The sequence below is a fragment of the Macrosteles quadrilineatus genome, unplaced genomic scaffold (genome assembly GCF_028750875.1).
Source record: "Macrosteles quadrilineatus isolate MER2022 unplaced genomic scaffold, UCM_ALF_1.0 Scaffold_1__1_contigs__length_201487025, whole genome shotgun sequence".
NCBI classification, from domain to species: domain Eukaryota; kingdom Metazoa; phylum Arthropoda; class Insecta; order Hemiptera; family Cicadellidae; genus Macrosteles; species Macrosteles quadrilineatus.
The window spans coordinates 57,017,421-57,045,391 of record NW_026542594.1 but is presented as its reverse complement, the minus strand read 5'-3'; the positions used below and the strand labels follow the sequence as shown (position 1 = coordinate 57,045,391).

The 27,971-nt window shown below is 34.4% G+C and overlaps 2 protein-coding genes across 2 annotated transcripts in view; both read right to left on the bottom strand.

Moving 5' to 3' along the window:
• LOC128997255 (leucine-rich repeat-containing protein 45-like) overlaps positions 1–22,294 on the bottom strand; it is a 79,712-nt gene extending 57,418 nt beyond the window's left edge. The window contains exons 1-7 of the mRNA XM_054422872.1: positions 22,092–22,294; positions 20,118–20,247; positions 15,307–15,437; positions 14,569–14,747; positions 10,626–10,754; positions 2,858–3,008; positions 2,412–2,625 (exon numbers count right to left, since the gene is read on the bottom strand). Of these exons, the coding sequence (XP_054278847.1) occupies positions 2,412–2,625; positions 2,858–3,008; positions 10,626–10,754; positions 14,569–14,747; positions 15,307–15,437; positions 20,118–20,247; positions 22,092–22,183 (1,026 nt within the window). The 5' untranslated portion in view covers positions 22,184–22,294. The remainder of the gene's footprint in view (positions 1–2,411; positions 2,626–2,857; positions 3,009–10,625; positions 10,755–14,568; positions 14,748–15,306; positions 15,438–20,117; positions 20,248–22,091) is intronic.
• Positions 22,295–22,879: 585 nt separating this feature from the next.
• Positions 22,880–27,971, bottom strand: part of LOC128983180 (DNA polymerase epsilon catalytic subunit 1) — a 249,705-nt gene continuing 244,613 nt past the window's right edge. Inside the window, exons 38-40 of the mRNA XM_054402367.1 lie at positions 24,503–24,714; positions 24,146–24,278; positions 22,880–23,843 (exon numbers count right to left, since the gene is read on the bottom strand). Of these exons, the coding sequence (XP_054258342.1) occupies positions 23,652–23,843; positions 24,146–24,278; positions 24,503–24,714 (537 nt within the window). The 3' untranslated portion in view covers positions 22,880–23,651. The remainder of the gene's footprint in view (positions 23,844–24,145; positions 24,279–24,502; positions 24,715–27,971) is intronic.

Below are 27,971 nucleotides of genomic sequence, written 5' to 3'. Positions count from 1 at the left end.
GAATGTTGAAGCCATAATTTTAGTTTAGGGTCCCAGTTTTTTAGAAATTAAGTTTTAATTTTTAAAAAGTCTAGCAGCCAACGCTAACATTCTAAACTAGCTTTTGGTATGATATAATTTGTTTAACATAACAGCTGTAAACATTCAGCGTTTGTGACACAAATTCAGCATTTGGATGGAAATGAAAAGACATACTAAGGGTTGAATTATTTATACTATGTGTAATGCTGATCATTAACCATTATTGCTGTATACAAATCGAGGCTCTGTACACGAGTCTTAAAAGAAAAGGATATACAAATCATTTTACTACTCAACTTTTTTAGGAAAGAGTTGAAAAATAACAATATTTACATGTATTAATTCTTTTTGGTAGCTTTTTGTTTACAATTAATGTTAGTTTGCTTACAATTTGTTTGGATTAGGCTCAGAAATATTGATGTCATAGAAAAGGAGATCAAGAATAATCGGGAATCACGATTTTAAATTACCACCACAACCTCAGCTGGGTTTTATCCAAAGATAAACTGATGGATGACATAGATTGAACACAGCGGCATCATTGAACTAGGATACTGCAATTAGACAAACCATCCTTTTATGAAATAAAAAACATTGTTTGGCGTGTGTTTAGTTGTGGTTACATGTAGGGGTGCTGATGTAGGAAAAATATCACTTTTATTTCAACTGTAAATATCTTATACTTTTCATAAATTAATATGGGAAATTACGATGTAGTTTGATTCAATAGGTGGGTAATTATTACAGATATTAGAACTGATAACGGTATGGATTATTAACATGGATAATTACGTCACTAACTAGCGTGTTTACTTTTTAAATTCCTTCAACATGTGACCAGTTCTTTTTTCAAGTGAATGTTATTTTATTCAAACAGCTAATTCAAAACAAACTATATGTTATTTTTTTACTTTTAGCGAATTTCCCATATAGGGAATAAGCTATTACCGTAGTACTCATGGTAAGACCTGGACCCGAGACCGATTTAATTTTTCATTTTGAGGTCCCTAGAGGCCAAAAACACCATCCGTTCAAATTCATATATATATATATATATATATATATATATTTATATATATATTTATATATATATTTATATATATATTTATATATATATTTATATATATATTTATATATATATATATATGTGTCCGTTAGCGCGATAACTCGAGCAAAAATGATCCGATTTTGATGAAATTTGGTAAAACGTGTAAACCTACGTTTATTTGAACGAGTTCGCGATCCAGCATAATCGGACCATGGGAACGGGGGTTTATGGGGGGTTTTATGGTGTAAAAATGGGTTTTTCCCATTTTTGAACCTAAAAACAATAAATTTTGCGATTTCTTTCTAAACCGTTTTGTAGAGCTTAAAAAAAGAAATAATTTAGTATATTGAAGCGCTGTTGTATGCCTAACGGTCACGGAGAAAATTCAAAAATAGTGTAATTAAAAATTCCCATGTTATTCTTATGGAGAAAATGAAAATTGTTGTAGTTTACTTGTTTATGGGTATATATTGATAAAATTTGGCAAATTTATTTATTTCATCCTATACTATTGACGTATGGTCAAAAAACACTTTTTACCTTCCCCGTAGCAGCAAACCTAAGCACTCGTTAAATCTAATGTTATTTAAATAGGGAATAATATGTCTTATTTATGGAAATATTTTAGTAAAAATGTAATCAGACGAGTTGAAATTCGCTTAGTCTGCAGGTTTGCTGCGGCGGGGGTATTCTTTTGTTTACTCTTATTTATTTAGCAATTGATTCAGTGAAATTGATACGTTAAATGATGTTAGGATACCAAAGTTATATTATGTGTAGGCCTACTGTGAATGTTATTGGATAATGGATAATATCGTTTTATTTTAGGTAGTTTCTATTCAGACCTACTGGAAATTGTGTATAGCATGAGTAATTGTATTGTGGTGATAATAATTATGGAAGAGGCAGGTATGCGATGGGAGGTGGTATTGTTGACTAGGTCTATACACTTCTCAATTGACTATTACCATTGACTATTGGATACTGAATTATTATCCTTTGTTATCTTTTTTATATATTGGCCCTATTATAGATTCTTTCCATGATTTTGGCATGTTTTCTTAGTTCCATACCCTACATATTATATCATGGAGTTTTTCTAGTGGAGTCCTGCCACCTTTTTTTTTTAAATGATTCCGCTACCATGCCATGTTCTATTTTGTCTTTATACATGTAAACTAGCTGTTTTGAATTGTACACAGTTTTAACTGACTACTCAATTCCCGTACGTAGGACGGGCTAGCATCTCGTAGGTATTATTTAAATAGATTAAGTCAAAATCAAATCAGGCAAATGGAAATTCGCTTAGTCTGCAGGTTTGCTGCATCGGGTGTATTTTTACCTTATTAAGGATGTCTATTTGCAGCCTGAAGTCCCTAATGGTCGAACCCATGTTATTCTCCTTCAGTTTGATCTCCTGTTGAATGTCCTCTATCTCTTTGTGAGCAATTTTTAGCTCTCTCGTTTTCTCACTTGCCTCTCTTGATGCTTCCTCAAGTTGATGCTGTTTGGCCACCAGTAAAGCCTCCAACTCCTTCACTTTTGAGTCCATCTCACTTTGAACCAAATTAGATTTTGTCAAATTTCACTTATTACGTAACTTTTTTACAATTTCTAAAGGTTTTGGAGTGAAAAACTAGATAAACTAGCAGCAGCTATACTATTCTCTCCTACTAATTCAAAATAGATTTGTAAAGTAGGGAAGAGGAATGGAGTCACACTTTTGATGACATTTAATTCTCATACCTAAACGGAATGATAATGAGATAGAGTGTGATTCAAACTGACCTCAGCTGTTGTTGGCTTTTGTTAGCCATCAGCTGCAGTTCATGGGCCCTGTTTGTGGCTAGTGTTCGAACATGGCTGGCTAGCAGCTCCTTCCTAGCCTCGTACCCAGACTCTAGTTGCAGCAAACTCAAGTTGTGTTGGCAGCATTGTTCTGAAACAATGTTATCAGGAAAAAGATTCATACAAATTTTTTAATTATATGTTTAGAACTAATATTTTCCCAATTGAGGAAGTGACAAATGATGAAAAACAAACTATAGATTAATTATTCAACTTAAATCTTCAAATATAAACTTAAATCTACTCGTACTAAATAAAATGTTCAAATTCAGGAGTGAAAAACATTAAGGCTACGGCCACATGGGCGTTTTTTCACGCAAGAACGCAGCCTGAAAAAAGCGAGAAATATAAGCAGCATTAAATGTAACGAGGTATGCCACACGCAGTGTTTTTTCACGCAGATTCGACGCGTCTGCAAAATCACCTCCCGCGGGCCCGCAGAAGAATGGACTGGGGTGCATTTTTAAAGCTTGCTTTCACGCTCTGTCCCTGGCCACACGGGCAGGAGCAACACGCAGATCAAGTCACTTTGATCAAGTCGTCCTAGCAAGTTAAAATAAAGATAAATGTATCTAATTTTTTCCAGGATAGGGTAAAATATTTTTGGGTCTAGCCAATTACACAGTAGGCCTACACGTTTTATCTTAAACATAGGTCGACCTTACTGGACCACTTAATAATTTGTTACTAAAATGAAAGGAATTTAGTTGGACTAAAAAATGTAAAGAAGCATTTATGTAATAGAATATTCAAAGATCTGATGAAAATCTTGTCATAGAAAGATTTATATTATATTTTTATTTTTTATATTAAATGTAAATAATTAAATGAAAGGATAACAAAACAAAATAATTTTAGTGTTGTTTTCGTATTGAAATTAATATATCATTCATATTTCTTGTTCACTCGTCAGAAACAAGTTTACATGGCCTACCGGCCATGAGGAGTATATACAACATAATTATGTGAATTCATCAATCAACTGCAAGTTCCAACTGCATTTTGCGGCTCCTGGACTTCAACCAGCGTGATAATAAGCTACATTTTACCGCAAAAAAAAAAAAAAAAAAAAAAAACGCCTGTGTGGCCGTAGCCTTATAGACTAAAATACAAGCACCTTAACATTCTTACTGAACAAATAAACTCAGAATCTAGCAAAAACACAATACCTCTTCTAATGGTTGAACTATCAAAAGGAATAGCGTTGACTGATGTGCACTTTCAATATGTTATCAATGCAATGGTTGTAAAATATGTGGTGCCATTTACTTGCATTTTGTTCAAAATATGCACTATATATTTAACAACCAAAGCTCATAATGATTGTTTGCTGATATTTCCCATATTGATTGATGTTTTACATTTAGACGAGGGTCTTATCATCAATGCTGGGAATGCTGAATGAAAAGATTTTAATTTAAAAAATTAGTGATCAAGACATTACTTTCCGGGCCAGGTTACTTTGTCAAAACATTGGATTAAATCAAAATCATTAAGGATATCCTGTATACCACCATGTAACAACCAATACATAGGCTACACCGCAGTGGTGTAGCCAAGGGGGGGGGGGTTTGGGGGTCATAACCCCCCCCTCCCCCTTTAACGAAAGCATTTTGCCACCATCACGGGAGCAATCATTATTCGTCTGTGATCGTGGTAAAGTAAACATTAGTAGCAGTAAAATCTGTAAAGTTATAGCTCTAATACAAAAATATTGGGTCTAAAATTTTTAAACAAAGTACATTATATAGAGCCATAGATTAAAGGAGTAGACAGTAGACATTTCTACTCCTTTAATCTATGGTAGAACCTCGATTATCCGAAGTAAAGGGGGAGACCACGGATGACTGAAAACCACGGTTAATCCAAAATGACATAAGTTAAACAAATATTAAAAACCCATAAAACTGCTGATACTGTATATAAACAGACATTATTGAGATGATTAATTTGCTTTTCACACTCCGGTAAACAAAATACAATTATTACAGTAGTATTGCACAATCATGATATGTTGTCACTAACCTTGGTTCAGTAATAAAAACTGTAATGTTTAAAATCATAGCTAAACTCAAACTTTTACTCAGACAAAAAGGCTATTGCTACATATGCTGTTTTAGGACAGAGAAATGTGAATTAATTATTAAATACCATAACTCATTAAACAAGTATAAAATTATAGTAGGATTTTTATAGATAACAACACTAAATATAAGATAAAAAAAGAACAATGACATAAAGACATCGCTTATTCATTCTCTTTGATAGTCTATTCTTTCTTGGGTTCCTCTTCATCCACACATTCAACAAGTTGCCATGGTTAATAATCACCCAACCACAAGCTACTACATGGCTACTAATTACCCAATCACAAGCATTATGTCATCTACCGCTGTGACATAGTGAACATACAGCAGACAGACAGATGTGTAAGGAGCCGCTGTCAGTGCAAGAGCAAAGCTAGACCTTGAAGCTATCAGCCAATATTTCTTTGTTTTGCTTCCATTTTATATATGTCAAATAAACTGTGATGTCTCAAAAACAATAATGTGGGAACCTACTGCATATAAATATGGTCATCTATAATATTAAAACGTGACAGGGTTTTTTTATTTCACGATTCTGAATCAACCACTTGACGGATTTTCATGATTTTTGTGTTGAAAGAAAGATAATTTTGAGAACTAGGGAACGTCGAAGCCATAATTTTAGTTTAGGGTTTAAGTTTTTTGGAAATTAAGTTTTAAATTTTAAAAAGTCTAGCAGCCGACGCTAACATTCTACTCTAGCTTTTGGTATAATAACAGCTGTAAACATTTTGCGTTTTTCGACACAAATTTAGCTTTTGGATAAAAATGAAATGACATACATAGAATTGACTTATTTATACTATGTGTAATGCTATAACCATTGGTACATTTATTTAATCGGTAAGAGGATGAGAGTTTATTTAAATATAAATGGTAAAATAATAGATGTTATAATTTATTTTTTTTAGCAGTCTTTAAAATATTTAGTTTGTTTTAGTAAGGCCTACCGCACACGAGAGACTTTTTGTCGGCCGACTGTTGGCCATCTGTCTGGCTGGAGTCGGGTGGACAATCGAAAAGTCGTCGAGACTGTTTGGTCGCTGACTATGGGTGCGCACACGCCACGACTGTTTAGTTGTCTTTCGAGTGTCAAAAGGATGTATAGCCTATGACAGAAACTGCTACCATATGTGCGTTACTGATAAGATTTTGTGCAAGAAAACGTAAGAGAAAATGCTGGGTGCATCCAATATCCAATTTATAGTCCGAGAACCTTGAAAGGCCAGATTTACCTCTATACTCGGATTTGAGGAAGAATCTGGGCAAATGTTTCATGTACTCATGAATGAGTGTTGATAGTTTTGACCAATTGTTAATACCCCGGCTTCAAATACCTCATCAAAATCAACAAAAGCAAACAAAGACAAAGAACAAATTGTGTTAAAGGCAGCAAACATGTTTGTGAATAAATATTGGTTTACTAAGGTAGCTTTGGTCTTTTGGTTAATAAAAAGGCTCCCTTGATTGGAATATTAGAAACTGGTGTACCTGTTGCTCGAATTCGAGCAATTGCGAAGCATTACAGGTGACTCAAATATTATGGAAATACTCACGATCTACACAACAGTTAGATATAATCAAAATCGTTTGTAAATATCTTATCTTTTTTCAAAAAGCTGATCTTGTTTTTTTAGTGTTTTTAGTGTAAAAAAAGCATTATTTCTATTTCTTCTACTTGGTTGTGTTCTATGACTTTTTCTATGTTTCCATTGTTTGCAAATCGGTTATTTCAATGATTGCTCAAGAAATTTAGCACAGTGTTGATTCAGTTTTATTTTTAGCCTATATCAAATTCAATAGACATGGTTTAGCCCCTGAGCTGAATTGATGACTAATATAATATAAATACCTCGTCACAGCTCTGTAGTTACTGTAGATTACAGCTGTTTCGGCATTAAAATGCCATCCTCAGATATACATACATCCACCTGAATTGGCGTCGTTAAACTTTACACATACACGAACACGATAAAAACACAAAAACACTTAGAACAAGAGACAGGCCTGTCGCGTACATGATTGTTACGAGTACGGAAGCTGAGTCAGCTTCCGTACTCGTAACAATCATGTACGCGACAGGCCTGTCTCTTGTTCTAAGTGTTTTTGTGTTTTTATCGTGTTCGTGTATGTGTAAAGTTTAACGACGCCAATTCAGGTGGATGTATGTATATCTGAGGATGGCATTTTAATGCCGAAACAGCTGTAATCTACAGTAACTACAGAGCTGTGACGAGGTATTTATATTATATTATATCAAATTGTCCAGGATTTCTCGCTCTTTTCCATTGTAATAATTATACCAACCCAAGTTTCGTCTACAGATGCAATATTCCAAAGAATATCACCTACGTACAATCTCCAAGAAGTGGTAAAAAAGGCAGAAACCAAACTCCATAAGAAATAATTTTAAAAGTTACTGTTATATTAGGATTTTCCACTGATTTGGTAATAGAACATTATATTGCAAAACATGACACGATGCAGAAGAAAATCAATTTTAAAATCAGAAAAATCCATTGCAAATACTGTACTTCCATTTTGACAAATTCAATAAACCACAATTTAAATATTAACAGCTGTTGCATTAAAAAGTAGTGTAGAATTATGCATATGGTCGTAATGTAAACAAATCTGAAGAGGCAACTTTAAAAGCTTCTGGGGCAGAGCCCCAAGGGAATTTACCTCTTTCCTCTTTTGATGGCTCATCTGCAGACCAAAACCTTTCTTTAGAGACCCCTACCAAGTCTCTACGCCCAGCCGTTCTCTCAAATTAGCTGTGACAAAAACCCCAAGAATAACATGGGATGGGAATTTAAAGGCCACGGGGGCAGAGCCCCAAGGGAATTCACCGTGTTTCTCTTTTGATGGCTTATCTACAGACCAAGACCTTTCTTTAGAGACCTCTACCGAGTTTCTACGCCCAGCCGTTCTCTCAAAATAGCTGTGACAAAGAAAAACAGTTTCAAATTAATATATAGATTGTCTTCGTCAAATGAAAAGACAAATAAAGGTGTCTTGAGATAATTTGAGATTATTTGACATGACCAATGCAAATTTTGTATCTGTTATTTTGTTTCAATAAATGAGTTATGAGTTATGAGTTATAAGCTTAGTTCTTAGTCAAAACCGCCAAATTAGCACCCTGACACAGTTATTATTTCCAAATGTATGCTTCTTTTGTGAAGGTTTCATAATTAGTATAAAGTAAAGACATCCAATTGACTAAACTTAATGCTAGATTTGTTTCTGATCAACATAAAAAACTACTATTAGCCTGGTGTAAGATTATGTGGTGGTATTACTCCTAAAGATGCGATTGACTTTACATATTTTATCAAAAAAGGGCCTAATCAACGGCTGTAAATTAAATTAAATATCTAGCCAGGTTGAGAACCGGAGATTCTGTGTGTATCAAGTTGTACTTGAGTTTTGATAACCGGGAAAAAACATCGTGAATCAGTGTTGTACAGGACTGAGAAATTGTTTAAATCATCGACGCTAAAAGCCTACAATTGAGGTTTCCACTCATTAACAGCGTTTTGAATGCTGTTGTGTCAAGTAAAAATCACAACTACACTGGGTGATCGCATTTGTTGCTGCGATCTTGGAAGATTTTTGTGATTTTATTTTGATCGTAGCAATAGCTTTTCCAATGTGTCACTTTCAATTTTGACTCACTGCTATTGCGCTGCTATCGCTGGACCCAATTTTACCTAGAGTAAACAGTTGTGTTAAACAGTGCGTTTTGATCTGTGATTTCAAATGTGTAGGTTTTTTTTAATTTACTGAATTATATTGTTTTTGGGGGTAAAGGTTGAGTACATTAAAAGAAAACACTAATGCGTGTCGTGTTTGTAATAATTTAGACTAAGTTAATAAAATTTGGTTTAGGTTTGTACCTTTAATTTGCTTACTATTTATTATGCTAAGTTAAGCCTAGATTAAATACTTATAGCAAGACAAATGATTAATCTGAAGAATTTCTTAACAATACAAATTTAATGAACTAAAAATAAGATATTACAATGATGAATGGGGTGAATGATCAGATAACAGATAAGTTAAGTTATAGGGTTGCCATCTTTGGTTTAGCCTAGCTCAGTAAAAACAGAACAATGAGTTTACAATTTAGTATAATTACATAAATCTCAGGGAGGGGAACTCGGCTGGCTAAAAAGATCTTCAAATATTTTAATTTATGAAATAGGCCTAAAATGCCAATTATTATGAAAAATGGGATAATTTTTGTATTGCTCTTAGGCTTGGATAGGTAAATTAAATAAGTCCAACAATGAATAGACTAGGTGAAAAATTTATCAAAGTTGAATTTAGTTCTCTTGTCAAATTGTTTTTCTGGGATTATTCTTGATGAAATAAAATAGTTTTTGAATTCAAATAATTAGGTTCGATGATCAGAAAGTAAATAAAAAAGGTCTATTCAGTTGAATTTCTTGAAGGTAGGCTAAGCCTATACAAAATGGAGAGTTCTCACCAGATCTTCAGTAACAGTGTCCAATTTATATATAAATCTTGAGGTGGTAGTACAATTTTGAAATGAAAAAAATGTATATATAAAAGCTAAACTGTTCTTCTGTTATTAAGTTAATGTTCAGTTAAATAATTTTGATCACTGACTTTATAAATATTAGGGATTATACCCTCACTGAATTTAAGGTGTTGATGCTGCCATGTCCCAATAGAGAAGGAGGAAAATTTTAGTTTCACACAGGATGATCAGAGTTCATTGTTGAAGCCAGCTGTCTTCTTCCTTTATCACTTGCACATGCACTAATAGTCAGGCTTTTGGATATTAATTTGATGTTGGGGTTTTAGAAATAATTTATACTATATTAATAATTTTGGATAAAAGTGTTATTGCAACTATGGACTTAATTACAGGTTACAGGATTTTATTAACAATAATTGTTGAATATATAGGCCTACAATATATTTTAAAATGTGATGATGGTTTCTGAGGGGTGATTAAAGGATAATATAATTTAAATTTACTATTAATTTTCTGACAATTTATTTAAATAGGCTATATGGCGAATTTTGGTACAATAAAAGAAGAAGAATTATATAACTAAAGAATGAATGTAGTGAATGGTCTAAAAATGACATGTAACATTGCAACAAGTGAATTCTGTATGCGGGTTTATTGTTAAAAAATATTCTAAAATGTGTGAAAAACGTAAACATTGTTTGTGACAATGGAACAAAGACTCAATATTCTGGAGGGTCTTGATAATGCCGAATCAGTCCAGTGTTTCAAAAATGTGTCTATAAATAGAATGAAGACAATTCAAGGAAGAGATGTCAAAAGCATCATTTTGGTAACTAATGTGAAAAAAAATTCTAAAATTATTTAACATTTTTTTTAGTTATTTTTTTATTTTAAATAAATGGTAATTAATTTAATAAGTTAGAGTTATTTTAACCTTTGATATTCGGTTAGTCTGACCATTTTCAAGTGCGGCCAGTGGTAAGGTCCCGAGGAGGACGAACTAGAGAGAGTCTTCTGTATCAATTTATATGTTAAAGTGTTCAAAAAATAAAACTCAAATTTCAGAAAGAAGGTTAAGAAGAATATAATCAATAATTTGTACGATAGCTACCGATGGCTGTGAGGAGTTGGTTGGGGATGGAGTTGCCTTGCAGCCGTAGTGAGGTGAGAGTCTTGTTGGCTTGTAGAGCTGACAACAAGCACTGGCCTCCCAGCTGCTCTATTGAGTTCCATCTTACATCTACACACATAACATAAGCTTATACAACTACTAGCTGTACCCGAACTTCACAACGGGAAGATGTACTATAGGGCCTACCACCAAATCCAAACACTTGTTAAGTAGTTCGAATTTATAAACAATAAGCCACCAAATTTATATAAAAAATTATAACCTACATTGTATTTGTCCTACTGTTTAAATGAAAATACATCATCAATATCATTATTTTTATAACTTACAGCTATCAAAACTTTTTTTCCTTAGTCAAAATAGTTTTAGAATTAATTATCAATGGCAAAGTTTTAGAATAAATAAACCTACTACAGTAGACCCCCTCTTAACCGACCCAAATGGGACCGGACCTAGGTCAAATGATTCAAAAGGTCGGATAAAATGGGCAATCCCTAAAATCATAACATAATAAAGTGCTATTCATTTGGAATTATATAATCATTATTTTGAAGTCATACTTGCACTAGTGTACCTGTTGCTCGAATTCGAGCAATTGCGAAGCATTACAGGCGACTCAAAGATTATGGAAATACTCACAATCTACACAACAGTTAGATATAATCAAAATCTTTTGTAAATATCTTATCTTTTTTTCAAAAAGCTGATCTTGTTTTTTTAATGTTTTCTACAAATTTTTCTCTCTCATAGCCACATTAGGTTGTCTATGATAACGATTATAAATGAAAAAAAAAACATTATTTCTATTTCTTCTACTTGGTTGTGTTCTATGACTTTTTCTATGTTTCCATTGTTTGCAAATCGGTTATTTCAATGATTGCTCATGAAATGTAGAACAGTGTTAATTCAGTTTTATTTTTAGCCTATATCAAATTGTCCAGGATTTCTCGCTCTTTTCCGTTCTAATAATTACACCAACCCAAGTTTTGTCTACAGATGCAATATGCCAACGAATATCACCTACGTACAATCTCCAAGAAGTGGTAAAAAAGGCAGAAACCAACCCATACAATAGATATAAGTTAACTCCAAAAGAAATAATTTTAAGAGTTACTGTGATATTAGGATTTTCCACTGATTTGGTAATAGAACATTATATTGCAAAACATGACACGATGCAGAAGAAAATCCATTTTAAAATCAGAAAAACCCATTGCAAATACTGTACTTCATTTTGACAAATTCAATAAATCACAATTTAAATATTAACAGCTGTTTCATTAAAATGTAGTGTAGAATTATGCATATGGTCGTAATGTAAACAAATCTGAAGAGGCAACTTTAAAGGCTTCTGGGGCAGAGCCCCAAGGGAATTTAGCTCGTTCCTCTTTTGATGGCTCATCTACAGACCAAAACCTTTCTTTAGAGACCCCTACCAAGTTTTTACGCCCAGCCGTTCTCTCAAATTAGCTGTGACAAAAACCCCGTTTTCCTCTATAAGAATAACATGGGATGGGAATTCAAAGGCCACTGGGGCAGAGCCCCAAGGGAATTCACCATGTTTTTCTTTTGATGGCTCATCTACAGACCAAGACCTTTCTTTAGACACCTCTACCGAGTTTCTACGCCCCGCCGTTCTCTCAAAATAGCTGTGACAAAGAAAAACAGTTTCAAATTAATATATAGATTATTTATAAAATAAACTACTCTTATCTCCTTTTTCATATTGATAGAAATGTCACAAATAAACACAAAACACGGTTAAGTCAAATAGGCCTACTTTCAGTAGAATATATTATAATACTAGGCAAGAGTCAATAAAATTCCTATTTCAATAACTTTACTACTGTAATGTAATAATTAATGCTTTCCAAATACATCGTAATACAGTACAGAACCTTTTGTCGTCATTAAAGATACAAGCGACCATTTTGTTACAAGACAGGACGTTTATTTATAGCCTCTCACTGGAGGCTCGAGGCAAAAAAACTATCTTGACCTTGGAGTTGTTAACACCCCTTCCCTGCCCTCCCTACAAGTTGCGTTGTTTGTTTACTCCAGCGATAAGATAATCAGTTCTCAAAATCGTAACGCACTTTATGATGTTATAAATTTGCCGCACAGATAACAAATCAGATCAGATGTGCTCGAGCTACGTACGATGATGACAAACTGACAATAGGCTATGCTATATTTTTTGTGATCTTCACAAGATAACTTATTGTTAGTCATATCCTGTGGAGATAAGCGTATGGTTCAGTTCTCATTGTCCAGCGAGGGAGCGGAAATGCCGAGATTCCTAGAAAGCGGCGGTTAAACCGAGCTGCTCTCAAAGCAAGGTCGGTTAAAACAAACTGTATTATTTTACGATCAAAGGCGGATAATCCGATTATCGGTTAATACGAGGTCGGTTAAGAGGGGGTCTACTGTACATAGTTGTGTAAAATATTTTATTTGATTTATTTGGATCAGCTGTCTGAAATTGTGAAATAAGCATTAATTTGGCAGTTCTGATTGTTTACATTGAAATGTCAACGCAAAGGTAAACATTGTGAAATTTCTCATGCTTCCATGGAGACTAACTATTACTTTTGAAAACCTGACTACAACACTTTGGACATCCAAGTGGCGTAGCCCAAGAGAACTCAGGGAAGTGAATATGCCTATAACTACTATTTCTTCATAACCAACACACCAAGGGGAATATTTTAAGGCGAAGATGAGTGAAGGAAGAGTTTTTAATTAATTAGATAACAGCTTTGTTACCAAATAAGTATAAGATCATGTGGTTGTAAATATAATGATCAAAGATAGCCAGAACCAGTTTTGAATCATCAAAAAGCGACTGACTGTCCACAGGATCAACCCAGCAACCTTCTGGTTAATTAGCGAGCGCTAAATCCTCTTATCTACCCAGCTATACAAAATAAGAAGGACCGTCTTCACAAACCAGAAGTAATACTGAACTACTGGTATTTCGGAGATAGTTCCATCGTCAGAATGCATAGTGCGTCAGGTGCTGAGCAGGCCCGATTTACCGAATAGGCACGGTAGGCAGGTGCCTAGGACGAGAGGCAGTTTTTTAGGAGGGCGCCAAAAAATTGGGAAATAAAAAAAAATTGTGGATGTATTTGTATGCGATCGCAGTAAACTTCTTATAATCTCTTGCGGGCGTGTAGACATCATTATCGTCTCCTGTGGCCATGTAGAAGCGTGGCAGCAGTATGTTTTCTTACTGATCGATGTGGATTTTCTTCCACAGAATCTCAAACACGCTCAATATTTTGTTCAGAACACACTTCTCTCTGGTGACCGATGGGACGAGGGTTCATAGTTGATCTTGTAGCTTCAAATTGGCGCACCCAGCAATGTTCACTGGTGGCATTTGGTTTGAGATCATGAAGTCTGTATTGGATTGTGGAAGCGTCGTCGAACTGTCACATAGGAAATCGTTTGGTAATAGTAGCGTACACAGAAAGCACGCTGCTCACCAGGAAAGCGATCCATGGGAAATGATTTTCCATGGGCATAGCTACAAAGCCCTGATAAGCTCCTTATCTTATCTCTCTTGGACATTCAGCTTTCCCCATAATTTGTGGGCCTTACCATAAAAATTTTATTTTCATCATATCCAGAAAAATTTAAATCAGCTGAACCTTTTTTTGTTTTGGAAACATGTCAATGTGCTATCATGGTTACCTATCTAACTGATCACATTTTAATATTACCTTGTTAGTAGTATTTTATGAAGGAGGATAATATGTAGATCACATTAATTAAAAAATTAGTAGCCTAGTTGGCAATTCTTTATAAAAAAATATTTTACTTTGTGGTTGTTTGTTTATTTGCACAACCCTGCTGTGCCAATACCTGTAATAATTTTTTTTCAAACCATAAACTTACCGAACCAACAAAAACTGACCTAAAACTCGGAGAGTTATGTTTTTCCTCAACATGTTGGCCAGCTGAGCTGCACAACCCTCGTCCAGCTGATTGTTACGAAGGTCCAACGTCTCTATACTGTGGTTAGTCGCTACAGCACTGCAGAACTGAGTCAAGGCCTCAGAACACAGTCCCAAGCTGTTCCACTCCAAACCTAGACTGAACACATACACCACACATGATCCACTACAATAACTGTTGTAGTAAGTTACAGGATTACATCTATCATTCATCATCCAGATGTGCTAAATTTAAATGAAAAGCAATATTAAAAGAGTTATATGTTTCAAAGTAATCACTAAGAAAGTGTGCTTCTATCGAATAATTATATCTCCTCTTTAATTTAAAATCAGAGTTCTAACATATACGTTTTGATTCCTCAATTAATGTCACTGATGCCAGATGGAGTGAGCTCTGTTCAAAGTCAAAAATTAATCTATCTTTCAAAAACGATGGCCTACTTCTTTTGCACCAATTAATATCAGTGTTGTCAATATGTTAGAAAATTACCAAATATGTTTTCTGATACATCATTTTTTTAGAACTTAGTATGGTTCTCTAATCAAGTGATCGAACATTTTGAAAATCAATAAAAATCCAAGCTCCAAAAAAAATCCACAGAGATAATGTTCTAATTCCAAGAAAATTCTTTTGAGGAAGTGGTTGACATAGCATTGGTTTTTAAAAAGAAGAATAAACATTTAGAGGCATCACTGACTTCTTGATGTTAGCACTCCGTGACAGCATCTTGCTTAATTTGTAGACACCTGGGCCTGCGATGTTGTTGCCTCGTAGTTGAAGGGAAGAAACATGTGTCAGGTGGATGGTGGATAGCAACACAGTGAGTCCCTGAAATAAAAACACTGTTACGTAATAACTATATTACGTAAATATCAAACTATAGTAAAATTGTTCTCCATCTGTTTTTACAAACCACAATCATTTGTCAAATAAATGGCTACTTATAACTATCCAAAAATGAATGCATATACTAATTAATTATTAATTAAAGTTTTGTTAAAAAGATAGCCGTATTTCATTACATACAAGTACCACCGGTTCACGCTCAAGTTTCAAGTGTGAGTTGAAGCAAGCCAAACACAGGACACAAAATTGCGAGGTGGTGCCGGAACTAGAGCACTTTCAGTGCAAGTCATGAACGACACTTTTCAGCATGATGCTATAATACACATGAACAGAATAACAGACCTCAGTAAAATTAAAACTATTATTTCCTAACATTATTTTAATACAAAAATAAAATAAAATAGGTCCTAGCAAAACCTATACATAACAAGGTAAAAATTAGAAGTTCAAGGTTATGTTTATTGTGCAGTAAACAGAAACTCTACAAACTCAGCAAAACTAACTTATGCCTATTTCTCTTTATATACAGAGTTAGGCAAAAGTCTGGAACCCCCAGTTAACTTTTTAACGCGTTGCAGTAGAAAAACCAAACTTGGCACATATTTACAACAAAAGAAATTGCACTTTTTCATCAAAGTTACAACTTTGCCCCAGCCCCCAAAATGGGGTATTTTTGGGGCAGCCCCAAATTTTCAATGTAAACACCTATCATGTGACCCCTCATTTTAAAGGGATTATCAAGAGAAATAAACGGCACCCCCGCCATATTCCCTCCTCCAACCAGGGATGTTGACCCAGTGGGGGGTGACAACATGCATTTTCATGATCACTATAATGCCTATAACAACAATCAGAAATAAAATTGCGTCAGGCTTTCCATGCATACTCAACCCCCTTCAGATTCTGGACTATTTGTTGCTCACAGCACAGTGAAGATTAGCTTTCTTGTACGTGAAATGTAGCTTTCCATCCAACCTTTGGATTCTTCCTTGTCCAAACAAGACATACAACGAACACACAATATTATGAAAAACAATAACCAGTAGATTTCTGTGTTGATTTTTGTTGTTGTTTTGGTTACTGTGTTTGGCTTTCTGTGATATCTCTTCTGCTGTTCCATTTGACTTCGGACCAAATCCTTGATAAGGTGATACCTGAACATCTTGTGAGCCATTGGGCTGTTGTTATGTTGTTCCTAAACAAATGTGTAAAGTAGGTAATAATTAATAACAGCAACTTCCAAGAGCCAGAAGAAGAGCTTCCGATTCCACTTTTTTGTTCGGCACGTAAACGTAGTTTGATATGAAGTGGTCCGCTCGATCGACTCCTCTCATTCTTTTTGTATATTCCGCCACAACTTTGGGCTTTGGAGTTTGAGGAGAAGTAGAAGCATCATGCTTTTACTTTTTTATGGGTTTGGAAAGTAGTCCAAACCCATAAAACTTTTTGGATAAGCGAGGATTTTGATTCTGTCCATCTCGCACCGAAGTTCAAAACCCTAACCACTAGGCTAGCAACACTTACAAAGGCTGTATTCCAGGGTTTATGATATCAAAGAAAGTAATCGTTTCCGAAGCTCTAATTTAGAACAAAGATAAATGATCAGATGATTTTCCATTGCTTTAAATTTACTTTCCCTTGCTCTCAATCAGTTGACATTTGCCCACTATGCGCACTAGTGATTCTTAATCTTAATGGTTTATTTTTTAAAATTTAAATCAGCTATTTTCAGTATTCATAATAATACAAATACAAAGCTAGGCAAAAGTCTGGAACCCCGTAGTTAACTTTTTAACGCCTTGCAGTAGGAAAAACTCGGCACATAAGATAAGAAATTGCGCTTTTTCAAAGTTACAAATTTGCCCCAGCCCCCAAAATGGGGTATTTCGAGGGCAGCCCCAAATTTTCAATTTAAACACCTATCATGTGACCCCTCATTTTAAAGGGTTTATCAAGAGAAATTAAATGCCGTAAACCACAAATCAATATCGTACCCCAAATCAAAATGGCAGCCATTTTAAGTATTAGGGATGAGCAAGCAAGATAAAGTGAGGACACCCCCAGTTAAATTAAAAAATTTAATGTTTTAATAATGACCAAAAGTTGAATTCTCTTTTTTTATAAAGGTATGCTGAGTTTAGTTTTCCTGCTATAACCTGTTAAATGTTAATAGGGGATATTTGAAAATGATTGCTATTTTGATTAGGGGTGCGATATTGACCTCTAGTTTGCGCCATTTAATTTGTCTTGAGAAACCTTTTAAAATGAGGGGTCACATGATAGGGGTTTACATTTTAAAATTTGGCGCTGCCCCCAAAATACTTATTACAACTTGGCTGGGGCAAAGTTGTAACTTTGTTGAAAAGGTGCACTTTCTTATGTTGTAAACATGTGCCGAGTTTGGTTTTCCTACTGCAACGCATTAAAAAGTTAACTGGGGGTGTCCAGACTTTATCTTGCTTGCTCATCTTATATTAAAATGGCTGCCATTTTATCTATATATATAAAGCTCAAATACCACTGACTCATTCATTCATTCATTCATTCATTCATTCACTCACTCATCACGAAATCTCAGAAACCATCAGACCTAGGAACCTGAAACTTGGCAGGCATCTTCCTTTTGGGTAGTAGACGCTCACTAAGAAAGGATTTTACCCTCCGACCTCTGGGCTCCGCCCCAGTGGCTCTGGAGTTTCCCATGTTAACCTTATGAGATTTAATGGAATTAATGAATCTTAACAGCTGTTTCAATTAAACAAGTTGGTTCTGTTCTATGATGTTCAATACCATTAAAGTTACAAGGATTACCAACAGGGTGCAGCACTATTATTTATTTCTTTTACTAATTTCCAACCAAATGGTCAGTGAGTGTAGCGAACAAACTTCAACCTGGAGGCGAGTTAGCGTAGCGAACGAGCTAACCTGAAGGCAAGTGAGCGCAGCGAACGAGCTCCAACCTAAAGGTGAGAGAGCGTAGCGAACGAGCTCCAACCTAAAGGTGAGTGAGCGTAGCGAACAAACTTCAACCAGGACGTGATTGAGCCATGCGAAAATTGATCATCTTGAAAATTAAGAAGTGAAACGAGCCAAAGCCCGCGGGTTACAGCTAGTATATTATATATATACTACGTGTATATATATATACATGTCATGCTAATTATGGTCATGAAAGAATTATTTCCTTCATTTTAGTAAGATTAATGATGCTATCTAACAAAAGGTCAACGATTTAGTTTTGATTATTTTCATTTACTGGTTCTTAGTTTTTAATGTTTATAATGGTCTAAGATATGTAAATTTGTATTTAAGATGGATTAGTTGACACCATTCAATGTACAAAACTGTACTTAATGAATAAAGCATATTTAATTTGATTTAGATAGTAACAAGACCAGGGTTTAAACCATTCCGTTTCAAAACGTAAAAAATGCCTCAGGCATAAAAACGCACAAAAAAAATTAAATACCCCCGCCGCAGCAGACTAAGCGAATTTCAACTTGTCTGATTACATTTTTACTAAAATATTTCCATAAATAAGACATATTTTTTCCCTATTTAAATAACATTAGATTTAACGAGTGCTTAGGTTTGCTGCTATGAGGAAGTTAAAGGTGTTTTTTGACCATACGTCAATAGTATAGGATGAAATAAATCAATTTGCCAGATTTTTATCAATATATATCCATAAACAAGTAAACTACAACAATTTTCATTTTCTCCATAAGAATAACATGGGAATTTTAAATTACACTATTTTTGAATTTTCTTCGTAACCGTTAGGCATACAACAGCGCTTCAATTTACAAAATTATTTCTTTTTTTAAGCTGTACAAAACGGTATAAAAAGAAAATGCAAATTTTTTGTTTTTAGGGTCAAAAATGGGAAAAACCCATTTTTACCCCATAAAACCCCATTCCCATGATCCGATTATGCTGGATCGCGAACTCGTTCGAATAAACGTAGGTTTACTTGTTTGTACCAAATTTCATCAAAATCGGATAATTTTTGCTCGAGTGATCGCGCTAACGGACACATATATATACAGTAGACTCCCTCTTATCCGGACACCTTTTAACCAGACATCGGTTTAACCGGACTACATTTGGTGGAAATGACATCTCTTTAACCGGACAATTTTTATCAGCACATTGGTTTAACCGGACTAGATCAGCAGGAAGTGGGCGGTACTGAAACGACTATTCTCGTGGGAAAGAATTGAGATCAGGGATCATGTGTCTAAGTACAATGCTGTCCTAAATTTAAGTTGAATATCACAGTAAACGGTCCGTTTTAACGAGTTTTTGGGGACGTCGGTTTAACCGGAAAAACTGTTATCCGGACTGGCCTTGGTCCCGAGGAGTCCGGATAAGAGGGAGTCTACTGTATATGAATTTGAATGGATGGTGTGTTTGGCCTCTAGGGACCTCAAAATGAAAAATTAAATCGGTCCCAGGTCCAGGTCTTACCATGAGTACTACGGTAATAGCTACTTCCCTATAGGGAAATTCGCTAAAAGAATAATAGCCTGCTGTTATTAATTCAAAGTAAACCCTATTTTTAGCAAAATCTATTTTTTGACCCCAACCAAAAACTGAGTTCGCATACTGTGTAGGGCTTCGTCAGCCGGCCAGTAAGGGTAAAAAATTGTTGATTATAACCTGTGGTGGTAAGAGGCAGTCTCCAAGGTTGAGTTTAACGACATCTTTTATTTGTGGAAGTGTTTTGCTCAAAACATTACAAGTTTGCACTGTGAAAGACAGACTGGACAAGTTCAGCTCGCCTGTCCTGCTGGAAGCAGAAAAAGAGATTAGGACGAACTGGTGGTTGTGACTAAAACAGAAACTCAAAAGTGATAAATAAAACCATTCATTTGCGTTATTTCACAAATATATATATATATATATATATATATATATATATAGGCCTACCAGTAAAGATTAATAAACTAAACTTATACTAAAGAGCAGTATGAATTTACGGCAAAGAGCAGTATGAATTTACGGCAAATGTAATACTGTAACTGTTTGGTAATGTTTTAGTTGAGAAAACTAAAACAGGCAGTTGATATGGTGCTGATTATTAGTAGGGAAGAAATCCTGAAATAAAATTATGGGTTATTAGTATCAAATTTTAACACAATTTCTTAGAAGTGAGCCAAATACTTTATAACCAGTACTTTATATGTAGGCCTATCATAGCAAGTCAACAGATCAAGTATTAGTTTAAACATGATAAAGCTGAAAACCATAAAGTGATAACCTAAAATGTCACACAGGACATCTAAAAGCTAGCTGTTAAAGTGTTCAGTTCTAAAAATGTCCATCAATGCAAATTTGAAAATATCCAAGGCAAATCTCAACACTTTGGCTTAGACGTGGCCACTGGCGGCGCACAAATGAAATGTCAGTCAAAAGTAAATCTGTGTACAAATTACCATAGACTTAACACCCGTGGTTCATCATGTTGAAATCAAGTACATTCTAGGAACTTAAAAACAGACTTTGAGCTCAGTAAAAAATGTCTTTCTAGTTCAATTTTGATTTAAAAAAGTTTTTTTGTTAAAATAAATAAAAACAGGATTTTCCTACAGTCACCTGACAAAGTGGACTTCCTTGCCCACTTCTGTACTATAGTACAGAAAGCTGTCAATTGCTGCATTTACTTACTTTGGCGCACAGTTTTTACTTTGTCACACACCAGTATTCCAACCAACAACACAAAACAGCGTGCTTTTATTATACACGTAATCCATGTACGCTTGGAAATAGGTTGGCAACACTTAAAGATATTACAATTACAACCAGCTGTTGCAGTGTTTCCCATTTTGTTTAGCGATTGGATTTAACCTAACCTAAAAAGGTGTTGTATAGTGTATATGCTTAGTAACTGTAGGAAAAATAATGTGTCTGCTCTAGAGAAACCTTTCAAACTCGCCTGCAGCCCGTGCTTAAGTAATTCTCTTGTCTGCAGCAAAATGCCACTTCGCCCACTAGTTACACGAATAACTTGCTTGATATGTTATTATTAATGCATCCTGAATTTGGTTCATGTACCACAGGTGGACACAGTTACACAAATAACTGCTTGATATGTTATTATTAATGCATCCTGAATTTGGTTCATGTACCCACCGGTGGACACGTTTCATGTGGCTTTTACAAACACGAATACAAAGTAAAAACACTCTCAAAGACTTCAAAATGCCGTTTTGTTGGGTACAATCACCATAGTAATGGTGTCCATTGGTGGCACACTTCAGAGTTCTCAAAAACTTATAAATCAGTAAAAATATTATTGGAGCGAACGTATTAAGATAGTGTATTGCAAATTAAACCACATCTAGGTAGTTTCTAGCAGGTAGGCCTACATATATCAAAATGCACAAATTGGTTGCTTACACACATTTAACCAAATAAATATAGGCTATTACTAGATAAATTGTAGGATATGATAAACAAAGTCTAGCAATAGCTTGTCCACTATGAAATATTGTATTAAAAATATTTACCTTTTACGAAACTTATATTTTAATATTTAAAAAAACCTAGCTGGAGCTAGGTCATAGACAGATTATATTCATTTCCATACATACTATTAATAATAGTTACATTTTATACAAGTTCATTATTTACCTCACTTCAATTATTGCTTTCACTACTTTATTATCTGGTGGCACTTGAAGGTTAGAACACACAAGTTCATATATTTCACTGTTGTTAGGCATTATTGAAATGATAGGCTTGATGATTCTTGACTTTTTTCACAATATATTCATCATTTTGAGATTATTACAATGAAAACAACAGGAGAAAGTAAAAGAATAATTTGTTCCTCTTGACTGTGTTGCTACTTTGTTTTGTTTTGATAGCTACTTCACCTGTTGCCTAGCAACAGCCACCATGTGTACAACAGCTGGACTTATTCTCCCTCTTTGTCACTATCCCACAAAATATTTGCAATCAACTCAAGTACAGGGACAAGTTTTCAACTGATTAGTATTTTTTAGTTAAATTATTTTGTGGCAAAAGGTCACAGAATTGTATTATTAAGTTAAGAGTTTAAAGTGAATTCTCATATAAAAACCTGTGCTGTCTGTAAATTTAGCTGGTAGGTATGTAAAGCAGCCTATACATTGCCAATACTCTCCATTATCAAATAGCAAAACAGCGGTTTTGTTTTGCCAGGGCAGCGGTGTTGCCACTTTTGCCTCGTTGCGGCCTTGTAATAGAGGCTATGCCATAGCTCAAGATTTGTTATATTATATACTGTACTTGTAAAAGTTCCACCTTTCAGAAATATATTTGAGAATCAGAAAAAAATAGATCCAGAGAAATTAGTAAAAATCAAAAAAGTGTAAAAACAACAAAGTTTATTAAAATTAAAAATATACATACAATAAATACTAAATACTATTTTGTACATTTTATCTTAGACATAACTATTAATGTTTATACGGTACTTTATAAGCAGATACAAAAAACCTTAAATCTAGAAATGTAAATTACAGCTCAGATTTACAGCTTTATCATTACTCAGTTTTTTACTTGTTATTTAGGTCCCTAAGTCCTGACAAGATTTACAAGCTTTTATAAGTAAAAAAAAAAGATAAACTTAAGCAATCGGGAACCGTTTTATGTTCAAAGTTAGGACAATTTCTGAGTCTGACTGTTTTTATTTAAGTAATATTCCATAAACTTTATAACTTATTTCCTTACAACTTTTAACTTTTCACCGTACAATCAAAATGCTTCCAAATTAAAAAAATAAAAAAGCTACAGTAGAACCTCTTTAATCCGAACCCCCGTAATCCGAACGTCCACTAATCCGAACCCCTCATTGCTGTACTCTATACACAGTACAGCAGTTCTTTATTGTATACTGTATTTAATTTACAGTATGTTTTATTCACCATGTTTAACTACTGTATTAAATAAACACTGTATTTTACTTTATAAAACATTTTTTCACTTTCCCAAAAATAATGTTGATCAATTTTAGCCATGTTTTAGCTATTGTTATGTAAAAACAACAAAATGTTCTGTAATCCGAACTATTCAATAGTCCGAACTACCCCTGGTCCCAATTAGTTCGGATTAAAGATGTTCTACTGTATTTATCTTTTAAAGTTGTATGTATTCAATAAGGCAATCTTAATTGAACAGGTGTCACACATGTAAGTTTGGGTCCATGGTTTACGAGAGGGTGACTCCAAGGGAGGGAGACTGAGCCACTATCCAGGATATCGTTTGCTGTAGGGACGCCATGTTGTAGTGCAGTGAGATACTGTGGAATGTCTTCAGATGCAGACCAATGTCTTGTCTCTTGATGAGGGTCTGGAACTGCCCAGCACACGGACAGTACTCTGCCAGGTTCTCCATCTTAATCTGCAACAGGCAATACACTAACAGAAGGCTGTCTTGAATCCATGTGCATAATACAAATACCTAGTGAATAATTTGTTATTTAACACAGAGTTAAATCTGCTAAAGCTTTATTTATTCCTGTTAAACGAAATGTTTTTATTGCACTTGATAAAGAACTGGTAAATTTTGAGAATGGTGTATATTGAAGAATAAAGATAAACCTTTCCAAATCCTTTGTTTAAGAATAGAAATCTAAGAGTATTTCAGATTAGTGAGGCGTTCAGATTTACTTTGTTGTCACTGTACTTTTTTTGTTTGGTTACCTGAAGACATTTGTTGCACTGCAGGTCTTGCAGCATATAGGCCATGGTTTTGCGGTTGATGATGTCAATCAGAAGATGCTCTATCTCACTGTTCTCATAAGCAGTGTTGCAGAGAGGACATTGCCAAGCAGAACTGAGAAGAAATACAAACATATGTTACAATTACATACAAATACCATTCAACACCACAAACATTTTCACAGTAGATTTCTGCAAATTATCTGGCAAGACCACAAGAACTATAATAACTACAGTAATAGGAACTGTAAGTTCTCTTTGTTGTATTAGCTAGAATGAATTTTTCAGAGTATTATAATATGAACAGGTTTTTAATTTATCCTCAAGCATCCAACCAACCTCCCATTGACAGTGGTCTTGTTGTTGTCCCTGCACAGGTCGATGTCTCGGCAGTGATTACAGGCACGACAGATCACTTCAGGCAGGACGAAGGAGAAGCAAGGGTCTTTCCACTGTGCAGCCTCGCCGAACTCTCCTTCACCAATCAGACGTAACATGTTTCTACGTAGCTTAGTCACCTCATTACCAGTGCTGGGGTCCAGGGATAACACCTGATTAGCCAGACAAGAATGTACTTGCTTTCTAATTCCAAAGTAAAGTTAAAGGAAACTTGATCTATACTATAATACAAGTAACATTTGATTTCAAAAAGGGTGTACTGTAGAGTGTTTGTGAATAATAAATGAAAATTAAGAGAGAAAATGAATCAAGTCATTGTAACAAGAAGAACCAGAAAGGAATAATGTCTATTTGGATAATATAACAAATTATTTAACACAGATCAGCTGTTGTTGTCATTTCTTAAACAGGATGAAAATATTAACTAAAAGAACTGAAAAAGTAAACAAAAGAGTCAACATATGGTTAGAACAAACAATAAAATATAGAAAAGAAAAGAACACTTGGATGAATACCATTGAGCATATAATCACTTTGAATATATTAATGAGCAGTGGGATAAAAGCGACTGTTCAAAAACGTTACATCGCCGTTAAATTGTTTTTGGCAAAGTACCAATGCCGTGGGCGCGTTATTCCACGATACCATTGTCAATACTCAATGTACTAGATACCATTGCTACGTTCCGCGATCCCAGTGTCTCAACAATGCTGGTTAACAGATGTTAAAAATATCATGAGTTAGTTGATGAGGTTTATTGTAGGAATTTGATGTAGATTGCTTGTTTGTATGAAAATGTTTGTTAGGTAAATTAAGAATGAAGAGTCCACTGAATAAAAATTTACTTTACAAATTAATTAAACGTAGCAAAACTGAAAGTTAAAATTATTTACAGGTAAAAACAATCAATGATATTTTTGTTATAGGTTAACCACAGAGAAGTAATATAAACAGAGCTAATATCTGTGTTGCGCGTAATCCGTGTCCCCATGTAGTGAGCGTGTCCCCACTGGACGTAGTTCACAGAGTACACGACAGGTCGCGACAGCGCTGCGCTACACTCACTACTCCGCTGCCAGCCGCTGAACAAAGTACAAGTTACGGTTTCAATTGTCGTTCCAATAATTATCAAGACCTTTATTTGAAACCTATTCCGTTAAATGCAGAATGAAATAAGCTTTCCAAAGATACCAAATATGAAATTAATATTTATATACGTGTTCTCGTAAAGCTAATTGTTAGAATTGCTCCGTTTCCCACAGTGTACATTAGGACAGTGAAACATTAGGTCTAATATCTTTATAGGTGCAATGTTAAAATAGCTGAGAGGTATAAATAAATACTTAATGATTTGATGCAGACAGTGACCTTTAATAAGTAAGTGATTACCATATGGACATGTATACGGAGAACTATACGGTAGTTGTATAATTTAAATAATTCAAAATGTAAATTGAATGGTTTAAACATAGTCTAGGGCCAGGAAATTTTTATCTTTGCTGGGTTTTCGCTATTAAATTCTAAATCTATATATTAATTTGAAACTGTTTTTCTTTGTGACAGCTAATTTGAGAGAACGGCTGGGGGTAGAAGCTCCATAGGTGTGTCTAAAGAAAGGCCTTGGTCTGTAGATGAGCCATCAAAAGAAAACGTGGTAAATTCCCTTGGGGCTCTGCCCCAGTGGCCTTTAAATTCCCATCCCATGTAATTCTTATGGGAGGAAAACGGGTTTTTGTCACAGCTAATGTCAGAGAACAGCTGGGCGTAGAAACTTGGTAGGAGGTAAATTCCCTTGGGGCTCTGCCCCAGAGGCCTTTAAAGTCCCCTAAGCAGATTTGTTTACATTATGACCATATGTATAATTTTACACTACTTTTAATGAACCAGCTGTTAATTTTAAAATTGTATTTCAAAGGTCAAGTGTTATGTTTACATTATTATTTACAATTTTAAAATTGATTCTTCACTGCATTACAAGCTTTTTATAGTTTAAAAAATTCTGAATTTATGATATGTTTTAAAGTTTTTGTTCAAAAATTGATCCTTTATTGCACTTATATTATAAAATCAGTTGGACTTATCAATTTCAAAGGAACAGATAACTATTCCTTATCGGGTTCGGTTCTATACCTTATATTTATTGTAGGTGTTTGCACTTGCCTTTTTTGTCTACTTTCAATAATCATTTTTAGATGAGTACATTGAAGATTTGAGCTGTATTCCAAGTTTTGTGGAATAGACTAAGCACGGAGTAGGTTTAATCTATGGTTTGGTGCAGTAGGTGAATTAATGGCACTTCAGGTATTAAAAAAGGGGAAAGGGTTTTTACTTTGATGTACATATAATGCTACATATAATATAATATGTATATAATATAATATGGCTAGGTTGAACAATGTATCTAAACCTCACTACATACAAAACGTTCGGAAATACAACAATGCCATCACATCTCATCTCATTTGCATAATTTGTTGCCAACCAAGCCGGACTAGGTTATGGATGTGGTTCAGCAAATGTTCAAGATTTGTGGTCAGATTCACTACAATTATGGTCCATCCCATCCACAAAATACATGCACAATTTTATGTGATCGATAGGACCAAGGCAAAACTACGCCAGAAGTTAATCAATTGGCAAATAAGTACAGGATGATTAAATACATTGGTTGATGTGGCAAGAGAATGAATCAAAATTGCTTGGATCGAAGTAAGAATGTTCCTGCCTTCTGGTGAATCAGATATTTTTATCAATACAAATTAACTGATTTAATATGCTGATGAAATTCTGTTTTTATGGCCAAAGATGGTGATTCACTTATGCAATCCAAATAAGGTCTGAATGATTTTCCTAAAGCAGATGTAACCAATTATTAGTAATATATACTGTTTCCGTAAGATAACAGACCAATTATATGAACTCCTTTTCCAAAATAGTGAAAGTGGCTTTAACATGAACAAAACTTATGAACAAGAATCAATTATTATAAGACTCCTAAAAAACCTTTTGGGCAACCTAAAGCCAACCACAATGTTGAAGGTAGTTGTTTACGCAATCTCATATTCATTATTACGCTTATCCTCCCTTAATTTAAATAAGATTTTCACTCTATCACCGCAGTTAGCTGAAGTTACATAAAACCTCAATAGTAACCGTCGATTTTGACGGGTTTCCCCTATGTATTAATTGGTACGTTTTTAAAATATAGCCTATTCAACTATGGGTACATGCATTACAAAATGTTATCGCAGAAAGAAAAAAATTTAAAAGTACATTACACACTTGAATGATATTCTAAAGCTTTTAAAATAATGAACTATCTTGCTTATACTACGTATTTACATTGAAGTTGGTTATGCAATAAAATTATTTACAGTAATATACAAAATCTTCATTAAACAACTTACTC